At 39.8% G+C, this 11369-nt stretch overlaps 1 protein-coding gene across 1 annotated transcript in view; it reads left to right on the top strand.

Moving 5' to 3' along the window:
- Nucleotides 1–1828: 1828 nt before the first annotated feature.
- The window catches only part of LOC107690849 (myotonin-protein kinase-like), a 16012-nt gene continuing 6471 nt past the window's right edge, over nt 1829–11369 (top strand). The window contains exons 1-11 of the mRNA XM_016489269.1: nt 1829–2274; nt 4674–4765; nt 4839–4922; nt 5009–5104; nt 6917–7065; nt 7173–7266; nt 7346–7543; nt 8567–8797; nt 8873–8952; nt 9027–9117; nt 10480–10661. Coding sequence (XP_016344755.1) covers nt 2073–2274; nt 4674–4765; nt 4839–4922; nt 5009–5104; nt 6917–7065; nt 7173–7266; nt 7346–7543; nt 8567–8797; nt 8873–8952; nt 9027–9117; nt 10480–10661 — 1499 coding nt within the window. The 5' untranslated portion in view covers nt 1829–2072. The remainder of the gene's footprint in view (nt 2275–4673; nt 4766–4838; nt 4923–5008; nt 5105–6916; nt 7066–7172; nt 7267–7345; nt 7544–8566; nt 8798–8872; nt 8953–9026; nt 9118–10479; nt 10662–11369) is intronic.

The raw sequence follows: 11369 nt of genomic DNA, 5'->3' as shown, positions 1-11369 counted from the left end.
TCATTTGCAAAATGGAACACTTTTGTCAAAACTACACAACTTTATAAAAACAATATTTTGTTACCATACGCAACACACACATTTCATATGACTTTAATCTTTTTGATCCAGTTACACACTGCTGTTGCTAACCTAAAACACTTTTAGTAAGTCTAATTCTCAGTGATTAGAGTACTGTAAATGAAGTACACGGAGAAAGTGCAACTATACAATAGTTCACCAAACACTACACAAGACCAATGCTGCAGACTGACGAAAATATCATTGATTTCTCTCCATATACCCAAATCAGTCAACATGGAGAATCACCTCCTCCTCTGTGTACTCCTCCTCTCACCCTCACTCTTCTTCTGACTCCTTCCATTTTGGTTGAAGGCAGGTGAACCTACCTGCTGCATTTTTATAGTGCTTAAACCTGATTGGTGTGTCTACAATTTAGCAATCATGTGTTTGTGCACCTGATGGCTGTGTTTAACAGATTGGCTCATAGGTGTGGTAATTTGACAGTCAGTGCTTTGGAATTGCAAGGAAGTGACATCATGATATACTTCTGTGTCTGATGTATACAAGTGTGTTTAGTGTTTTGCAAATCACTGTGTGTAATGTTTTGCAAATAGTGTGAAGCTGACAATGTGCTTACAGTTGTTCAAATCTAGCCTTGTGTTTTGCTCCTTGAGTGTAAGGTTTTGCTAATTGTTGGAAAAGTTTAAGTTTAGTGTGTAAGCAATCGTAAAAAACTGTAATGTGCATGTTATGAAACACACTCGTGTGCAGTGTTTGTGTATAGTGTCAGTGTTAAGTGTGTGTGTGCACTTTGGATGGGATAAACGCAGAGCACTAATTCCGAGTATGGTTCACCATACTTGGCCACATGTCACGTCACTTGTCACTAGAGGAAGAGCTGTAATCCCAGTCAGAACTTAATGAGGGAACAGCTTTTCATGCGTCACTGAGAGTCTGAATGACCCTGCAGGACCTTCAGTGACTTACTGTAATCTCAAAACACCGATCTCACCCCAGATAGCACAGGCACGTCTGCAAGAGGTCTGTTAAAGATCTCTTCATCTGGAAAGCATCTGCTGTGTACAAACATCAGATAGACGTCTGTAAGATGTCAGTTTTACATGCATTCTAAATCTTAAAGACATCTTCTAAACGTCTATTTGACATCTGATAGAAAATGTCCTATAGACGTATTGTAGATGAGCAAGCACTCTAAAAAATACGTCTTGCAGATGTAAATGCAGACATCAAACAGACATCTCCGTGATGTATGTGATATCAGGGACAGAATGAGCCACAGATAACTGCACTACAAACATCACATCGCTCAGTAACACTGGACTGTGATTGGTCACTGGTCGCATTCTGTGGTGTATATTTATTCAGGAACTGCTCATCTGTTTTTGATGTATAAGTTTAACTGGACCTGGTTGTGTTTGTGTAACACACCACTAGAGGGAGACAGAGGACACATAATCACACAGACACTCAGAGGATGAAACAAACAGTCTTTTCACAAATCATTTTCACAAACCTGTTAATGTACAATAATGACAGACTGGTTTGTACTTTATAGATGTTTGTTTAGCATGTTGTATATTAAGCATGTAAAACGTGTCCTAAATCAAGTGAATTCTTCTCATTCTTCTCAAGTTAATTTATTTAGTTTTAAAGATGAATTGATATTTTACTGAAACACAAGACAGATGTGATTTTTTTACAATGTATCACTCTCAACTGCACAGAGAGATAGAAAGAGGAAAGAGAGAGACACGTGTGCATAAACAGAGGAAGAGAAGAGCAAAAGCGGATGAGAGAGAAAGACAGAGAAGAGTTCAAGTTCATTCGAACAAACCGACCAACTTCTGTATTTAGAGAAGCTGTGAGTGACCTGAGTTTGACAGCAGAGCAATAAAGACACCAGAGACACAGAACAAAATACACACTAACACACACAGAGCAGAGAGAGAGAGAGAGGCTGAGCAACACACCAAAAAAGGGCTGGAGAAACACACGGACAGAAGCACACAGACGGACTGGGATTCAGGAATCATGGAGCAGGGCTGTGGATGAGCCGGATCTCCGCCATGTACACGGGCCCTGGGCCCACAGGGGCCGCTCATGTGATCGAGCCGGACCACAGCGCGGCGGGTCATGGCAAGGGCTCCATCAGCCTGCAGACGCTGCTGGACCTGCTGGTGGGAGTTTATGAGGAGTTCAGCTCGCCTGCTCTGCTCAGAGAGAAACACGTGCAGCGCTTCCTGCAGTGGGGTCAGTGCATCCTCTTCATCCTCTTCATCCTCATGTGTGTGTGTGTGTGTGTGTGTGTGTGTTCAGTCAGTCAGGGGGCACAAGGTCATGGAGGTCATGTGACCAAGATACACATTCACTGGTTTTTAAAGGGACAGTTCACCCTATAATTAACATTCTGCCATCATTTACTCACACTTTCATTCTATGAAATGATGAATGTTCACTCCAAGAATGACAGTCATCGGCAAAACATTCTTTAACATGTAAGCTGGGATGTTTGAATATGCAAAAGTACTCATGAATTTAAAAGACCTTCAAATCAGACTGTTTACATACTTTAATGATGCTCTTTAGTCATTTTTTAAAGCATTTGTTCCTGCTCTCTATCATTGCATGGAAAAGAGCAGCATGTGTTTGGAATGAAATGACAGAACTGATATTTTTAGGTGATCTGTCCCTTTAAGGATCTCACATGTGTGTGTCACAGTGGTATTAAAATAACGCTTTTAGAATTCCGCACAACAGAACATTCACACACACATACACACACACAATTTACTAGTATTACTATCCTTGTGGGGACATTTGGTCCCCATAACGTGATAAATACCAGGTACACACACGCACTCACTCTTCTGGTCACACCCTACATGGCCAAGAGAGAGACAGACAGTCCTACAGAGGGACACACAGGCTGTTGGAGAGTCTCTGTTGGACACAGATTTCCATTTAAGCTGCTGGCAGCCGATTCTCTGTTGATTCACGCGAGGGAAAGGGCAAACAGCAGGAAGGAAGTGACGAGATCCATACCTGAACTTTCCATATCGTCCGTAAAACAGGGTTTGACACAGGAAGTGATGTCACATGTGAAAACTCATTGAGCTTCAGGTTTGAAGTTTATTTGTCACACACACACATCCTGCCAGTAAGAACAGAAATATACGTTCAACAGAGGATTATTAAAATACTGCACTCTAATCACATCTATGAAAATGAAAACGAATTTAAACACATAGAACAATCAGACGGCACAGATAATGCAAATGATGCAGGTCAGTGTTGTGTTATGCATTATGTAGTTAGTTCATCCAAAAATGATCGTTCTGTCTTCATTTACTCTCCCTCATGTTGTTTCAACCCTGTATTTCAGCGGATGATCTGAAAGTATTGCTGTAGCAGCAGTATCTGCTGGTAGCCACTGACTTCCATAGTAGGGAAAAAAACACAATGGAAGTCAATGGCTACCGTTGACTGTTTGGTTAAACACATTCTTCAAAATAGCCTTTTATGTTCAACAGAAGAAAGAAACTCGTGCAGGTTTGGAACGACATGAGGGATACTGTATTTACACATTATGAATTGGAGCCTATAAATTTGTCAAGGCAAATACTTCTTCCCATGTAATAAAAATGTTCTGAGAATGTTTTGCTCTCTGAATGTTTAAACGTCCAGTTTTTAAAAATGTTTTTTTCCCTTGTTATGTGAACGTTCAGGGAACATTCCATTTTATACATTAGTTTTGAATGTTCTCTGAAAGTTCTAAAACAAAAAGTAACATCTGAAAAACGTTAAATGAATATCCAACTAAATATTCATGTTCAATAATGTTCAGTTTGAAACTGTTCAGTCAGCTGTGTTCGAACAGCCGGGACATTTGGTGGATTCTGTAGGTCTAACAATGTTTTGCGGGCCCCACAGACCTCTGGGCCCTGTGCACTTTGTCACCCTTTACCCCCTGGTCACATGCCTTTGTGCTGAAAATGTGGAAATTTCTCTGCAGTAAAGCTGTGCTGTTGCCTCAGTCTCACTCGCATTCCTGCAGCCACGAGAGCAGCTCGAATCCAAGGCTGGAAAACTTGCCTTAAACATGAGTGCGCTATTCTTAGATTCATCTGTTCTGTTTCTGCACAGCACGCTCTTAGTGCCTTAAAGAACCATCTCAAATAAAAACAACCCAAACATAAAATATACATAATAAAATAAATGAAAAGGCAGTTTAAAAACTCAAAAAATATAAATGCCAGAGCTGCATTAAGGCCCATTCACACCAAGAACGATAACCCAGATTGCACAGGCACGTCTGCAAGAGGTCTGTTAAAGATCTGGAAAGCATCTGCTGTGTACAAACATCTGAAAGACGTCTCTAAGATGCCAGTTTTACATGCATTCTAAATCTTAAAGACATCTTCTAAACGTCTATTTGACATCTAGACGTATTGCAGATGAGCAAACACTAAAAAATACGTCTTGCAGATGTAAATGCGACGTCAAATAGATATCAGTGATAGATATAGTTATAGTTGTGGTGTAGACTACGCTATTCTCTTAAAGTTAGAACGATTATTAAAGCTTTATAGTTATATATTTATCGTTATGGTTATAGTTGTGTGACGTTCTCTCTCCTCTGATATTCGCAGCGGAGCCTCTGGTCAGACAGGTGAAGAAGACTCGGATAAGCAGAGATGACTTTGACATCTTGAAGGTGATCGGCCGAGGAACCTTCAGCGAGGTGAGAGGGTTTGTGCTGGTTCTGTTATGAAGCGGATGAGTATAAATATATTGACTGAGGTGTAAATGCACAGGTGGCTCTGGCCCGCATGCGTAACACACAGCAGGTTTACGCGCTGAAGATCATGAACAAGTGGAACATACTGAAGCGTGGAGAGGTAAACAACAAAAACTAGCGTGCATCTTCTCTAAAAGCACTTAATCAGAATTATTAAGAGCCATAATGAGTGTTGTGTGCGTTCAGACGGCGTGTTATCAGGAGCAGCAGGAGGTTCTGCTGAAAGGAGACCGGCGCTGGATCACTGAACTACATTACGCTTTCCAGGACGACAATCACCTGGTACGTGTCGCTTCATACAGCCGAATCACTGTGCTTTCATAACAACACACAAAACATGCTACAAATTAATAAACGAACACATATTACACATGCATTTTGTATTTAATGGTGTTTGGTGATTTGTTACAAGAATTTTTGGTTTGTAAAAGATGATGTTTGAACTTAGTTTTTGTTGCATTTGCACAGCTTTGACCAGCAGGTGTCGCCAGCACGTGGCGTTTCGAGCGCTTTGAAACATTGAATCATTTTGCCACGCAACAGATTCAACTGATTCGGAGATTCGAACATCTCCGTTTCCTTTTCTTTTCTTTTCCACTCGATTCTTTGACTACTCAAAAGAGAATATGGGAAAATAGAATTAATTTGTGTTGCCTTCTAGCTAAATTTCACGTACATAAAAATTTACTGGCTCTAAATCTCTCTTTTCAGAGTTGATCTAGATGAGTATGGAAACTATCTAAAGTTATGTTCATCCTAAAGCAATGAAAACTGTCTCTACATTCATCCTATGTGTCCTCTTAAGGTGTAAATTTATTACTTTTTTGTAAACCTGGCAACACATGTGTATTATTTCTTTCTTTCATTCTTTTCTTCGTTTTGTTTTTACTATCCTGGTCTGAATCAAATTGATTGATTCGCGATATGCGCCGCAAGTCCCGATTAGAATCAAAAGAATCGCGAACCTGCTCCAAAGTTCCGATCTAATCGAATGATTCGCGATTCCCGATCTAAATCAAAAGATTTGCGCTCCAAAGTTCCGATCTATATGATCGATCAAATGACTCGCGAACCCGCTCCGAAGTCCCGATCTAAATAAAATGATTCAAAATAATTACAAGCGATGTCGAAATTCGAAAATAAATGGCTCTTTTGAATTTTATTGCTAGTGAATCGCTTGAACTGAAAGTCACCAAAGTCCCTTTAAAGCAACGAAGGCTTCAATTCTATAGTCTTTGAAGTCACGAGTTTGAGTTTGAATTAATCGGAGCGGTTCCAGTGTAAATGACTCACTCAATTGAATCGGTTCGTATTCTGTTCCTCTTTTTCGCGTCTTAAGTCATGTTTACACGACACTGTCAGCACCACTACTGGCTTACCTCACTAGTTTCATGACACTAACTGAAATAAGCGAACAAAATTTAATGTTTACAAATAAAATGTCCATATTTCCATTCCAAAGATAACATCCAACACAAATCTAGAACATATTCAGGTGAGGTAACCAGTTTACTGCTCACTAGTGAAACACTCCATTAATATGAAGAGCTGCAGCTTAAAATACATGCTAGATGGAAACATTGTGCTTTATGATCGGGTTTGTGGCTTAATTCAGTATATTTTAAACAGTTGATGACAGCAGGAAATCAGTTGAAACCGTCCAGTATCACAGATCATTGAAGTGAATGTTAAATTTATCAGTATATTTGTACATAATAAATATTTGACATTATTTTTGTAAACGATCGTGATAAACAATGTGAAAGAGCAAATGGGAGAATCAGAAGCAGGTGAAAGTAGTTGAAAAGATTAATCCAAAATGATTCATTTACACATGAATCTGTTCCGAGTGATAAACAATGTAAAAAGAGCAAAGAGAAACAGATGCACACAAAACAGGTGAAATGTGTTGAGAAGATTCATTCAAAATGATTCCTTGACACATGAATCAGTTCTGCAGTGCGTTTTGTCCCAATGCTCATGAACCAGTGATCTTCTGTTTGTCAGATGTTCAGTTCTGTCTGTTCATCTTTTCATTCTGGGTTATGAGTGTCTGTCTCCAGTCATAAGCGTCTCTCCTCTTCTGCTCTGCAGTATCTGGTCATGGATTACTATGTCGGTGGAGATCTGCTGACGCTGCTGAGTAAGTTTGGTGATCATATCCCGGAGGACATGGCTCAGTTCTACCTGGCTGAGATGGTGATGGCCATCGATTCAATCCACAGACTCGGTTATGTGCACAGGTATCTGTACTGACACCTAAACATGCAATGGTTTGATTCAGAAATTTCTCTAAATTGAATATATATATGAGTACATAGGATGTTGGATGTCTGCTCTCTTCCTGTAGAGACATTAAGCCTGACAACATCCTGCTGACAGCAGATGGTCACACACGATTGGGTGATTTTGTCTCCTGTCTGCGTCTGGAGGATGACGGACTGGTGATGTTTGTCTGCTGTCAGACATTCAGTCATGTGCGGTCAGCCCGCTGTGCTCATATATATGTGTATATATTCTCAGATCCACTCGTCGTTGGCCGTCGGGACTCCAGACTATCTGTCTCCAGAGATCCTGCGGGCGGTGGAGGGCGGCGGAGGCTACGGCTCTAAGTGTGATTGGTGGGCTCTGGGCATCTGCGCGTACGAGATGCTGCTGGGAACCACACCCTTCTACACCGAGTCCATCTCTGAGACCTACGCTAAAATAATACACTTCAAGGTAAAGGAGCTGTGCTTGAGGATGCAGGGCTGGACGCTAAACGATATCATATCGCGATAAAATATATGTCGATAACGATGATTTCTGCTGATCACACTGCCGAAATACAGGCAACAGCAGCAGTCAAGCCTGCATGTTCTGTGTGTCTCTGTGTGAATGAGTGCCGTAAGTTCATCTACTACATGAACTCAAACACTTGTGACACTCGCTGTGTTTTTAGCATCTGCGTCTCAATATATGAGGACATGAACACATGAACTTCATCTCCAGAGCTGCTCTGAGAGTCTTGGAGAAACTACTTGGAGAAAAAAACACTGTCAAACACATACCTACTCACAGATCTTGACTACAAACTGCCAAAATAAAAGTTTGGTTTAATTTGAAGAAATTATGACAGGAATATAGTACTATTGCATAAATATTACCACTGTTGGGGGAATTGCATTACGAGTAACATAAGTTAACATAAGTCTAGCATATTCCAGTACTGGTCTTACGCCTACATTTCGAGTACATGCTCACTTAACGAGGGGAATGTCAACTTCGTGGGCTCTCTTTAAAGCGGACACGATACCAGATATCTGTGAAGCGGCGAGGTTGGTCCTCACCGCACACCTTTATAAGGTTCTGTAAACTTGATGTTACAGCTCAAACGCTTGCACATGCCGTACTGAGCACTGGATCTTGATGACTCTGGCTGTATTTTTTCTCAAAGTAAATGGTGAAATGCTGACTCTCAGATGAAGTTAATGTGTTCATATAGTGAGACGCAGCAAACTGACACACGCACAGCATGCAGATTCACATTTGCACAGCGGCACTTTAATATTCGCTCAGACTCGTCCAGATCGCCGTCTGATTCAGTGTACAGACCTGCTTTTGATTCATTCATACAAATTCCATGACACTTTGCAGTATTCTATTTTAATGACTGGGTTCCTGCGATTTGTCGACGTTTGTAAAAAATAATGCATGGATATGCAGTAGACGATGCAAGCGCTGACTGTGTTTCTGTCTGAACAGGATTATTTTGAGTTTCCTCTGGGGTCGGAGGGGTCCGAGGAGGCGCGTTCACTCATCAGCGCTCTCATCTGTGATAGGAGCGAGAGGTTGGGTTCACGGGGCTCCGGAGACTTCTTCACGGGTTTGGACTGGAGTTCCCTTCATCTCCTCCCTCCTCCGTACCGTCCTGACGTCTCCGACGCCACAGACACCTCCAACTTTGACGTGCTAGACGACTGTCTGAGCCACACGGTACCAGAGCCATCAGATCCTTCATGGAGATGGTGAATCTCAGAGTGATCTGACTTCTTCTGCTCTTGTGTTCAGGAGACCCTGAGTGACGTGATGGAGCGAGCGCCGGTCGGGCTTCATCTGGCATTTGTGGGCTACTCTTACACAGCCACCAGGTTAGTGACTCTTCATCAGCAGCTTTATTGTTGAGCGCAGCTGTAACATGTTCTCATGCTGCTGTGCTGTACAGAGAGACGGGAGTGCTGGATCGCAGCAGGGACATCATGATGGAGATCAAACAGCAGCAGGACAGAGATCAGCTACAGCTGCAGGGAAAACTGGTACGATTTACACTGATCGATGAAAACATGGACTGAATCACGGAATTCACTCATAAAAATTTTAACTTGTGGTCATTTTAACTTTACTGTAAATATTTATTTTTTTATCATAAAATCAAGAGAAATTCAAACAGACAAGACTGAATTTCTGAAAAAATAAAACACGTTTCATAGGGCACTATTATTGTTAAAAATGTAAAATTAATATTGTTAAAAATTTGAATTGATAAAGTTTTATGAGTGGAGTGGAATATATGTGCTTTTTGATTATTAAAATGGAATTCAGCAAAATTTAAATGGAAAACACAGAATTTGGGAAAAAATAAAATTGAATTTCTGAAATAAATAAAATGGATTTTATAGGGTCCTAAGTAGGGCTTTATTAATCTCTTTTATTTTATTTGATTTTATTTATTATATTTGGTATATTATTTTATTATATTTTTACCAGATTCACTTTTTTTCTGGATTCCATTTTAATGGTTAAATTAAATTTTAGTGATCAAAATTTATTAAAAGTTTAACAAAAATTACATTGTAGAACCCTATGAAATACATGATATTTTCCCCAAATTCAGTTTTAATTTTGCTGGATTCCATTTTTTTTGTTTTGTTCTGTTTTAACTTTTCTTGATTCCATTTTAATGGTTAAATAAAATGTAATAATCAAAAAGCATGACTAATTAATTGAAGTCATTCAAACATGAGCTGATTAAAAATGTTACCAAAATAAGTCATCTTCTCGATGTACATTTAGAAAGAGCTTTATTTTCGCGCGTGCTTGCACACAATGATTGTTTTTTGGTAATGAACCTTCCAGTGCATGCATATAAAAACAACAACAACAAGACACATTATAATAAAATGAAAGAATAAAAAAAATGAACAAAAAAAGTATAAATGAACCAAAAAATATACAGTGGGTACGGAAAGTATTCAGACCCCCTTAAATTTTTCACTCTTTGTTATATTGCAGCCATTTGCTAAAATCATTTAAGTTAATTTTTTTTCCTCATTAATGTACACACAGCACCCCATATTGACAGAAAAACACAGAATTGTTGACATTTTTGCAGATTTATTAAAAAAGAAAAACTGAAATATCACTACATTAATGAGGAAAAAAAATTAACTTAAATGATTTTAGCAAATGGCTGCAATATAACAAAGAGTGAAAAATTTAAGGGGGTCTGAATACTTTCCGTACCCACTGTATATAAAGCCAGAATAGACATTTTTACAGGTTATCACATATTTACAGTTTTGTGGATAATATGAGTAAATAGGAGTGCGTTTGTAAAATATTGCACTAAGGAAGGCCTTGAGAGGCGTCATCTGTTAACATTAGTGATCTCCGTCTAGCAGCAGTCTGATTCAGACGTCAGTGTGAATGTGCTGCAGAATCAGGTGTGGCGGCTCAGAGAATCCATCACTGCTGAGCTGACAGCACTTCCTGAACTTCCTGCTGAGCACAACACACTCCAGCCAATCAGTAGCGGCGCAGAGACGGAGCAGAGCGATGCACACGCTTATGAGCTGCAGAGGTACACCAGCCTGCACTCAGCTATTACAGTCATATCTGATAATAAATTATGTTATTTAATATGGTAAATATATTCAATTATATTTCAGTATTCAATGAAAATTATTATATATATATATATATGTATGTGTGTGTGTCCTGAAAAGCGAAGCCAAAATATTTCGATCTGCTGGCTGCAGTATAAGTTATAAACCCCACTTTCTCCATGTAAATGGAAGGAAGCCAAACAAAAAAATCTAATTACACTTCAAATCAATTAAAATAAATTTTCCGCACAGATGTTTTCTGTCATTTTAGGTAGTCTTTATCACGCTGATGTATGTTCAAGTGTTTGTTTTTCTGCCAAGTTTCCTTATAGTTCGTCATTTGATGCTAGAAAAATGGGTTGTGGTGTCATGATTGTGTGTTTGTGATTGGGTCTGCGGGAGTTTGGGTGGGACTTTGATTCTCTGGCGCCACTTTACGATCAGTACTGCGCAGACTGGGGCTCCAAATGAATCACTACTGAATGGACTCGAGTTCTAAAAGAATTACTACTGCGCAGACTCAAGCTCCAAATGAATCACTACTGCGCAGACTCGGGCTCCAAATTAATCACTACTGCATGGACTCGAGCTCTAAAAGAATTACTACTGCGCAGACTCAAGCTCCAAATGAATCACTACTGCGCAGACTCGTGTTCCAAATGAATCACTACTGCGCAGACTCG

Source organism: Sinocyclocheilus anshuiensis, unplaced genomic scaffold (genome assembly GCF_001515605.1).
Source record: "Sinocyclocheilus anshuiensis isolate Anshui unplaced genomic scaffold, SAMN03320099.WGS_v1.1 scaffold2267, whole genome shotgun sequence".
Lineage (NCBI taxonomy): Eukaryota > Metazoa > Chordata > Actinopteri > Cypriniformes > Cyprinidae > Sinocyclocheilus > Sinocyclocheilus anshuiensis.
Note: the sequence above shows the minus strand (reverse complement) of the source record. Positions and strands in the feature narration are given on the sequence as shown.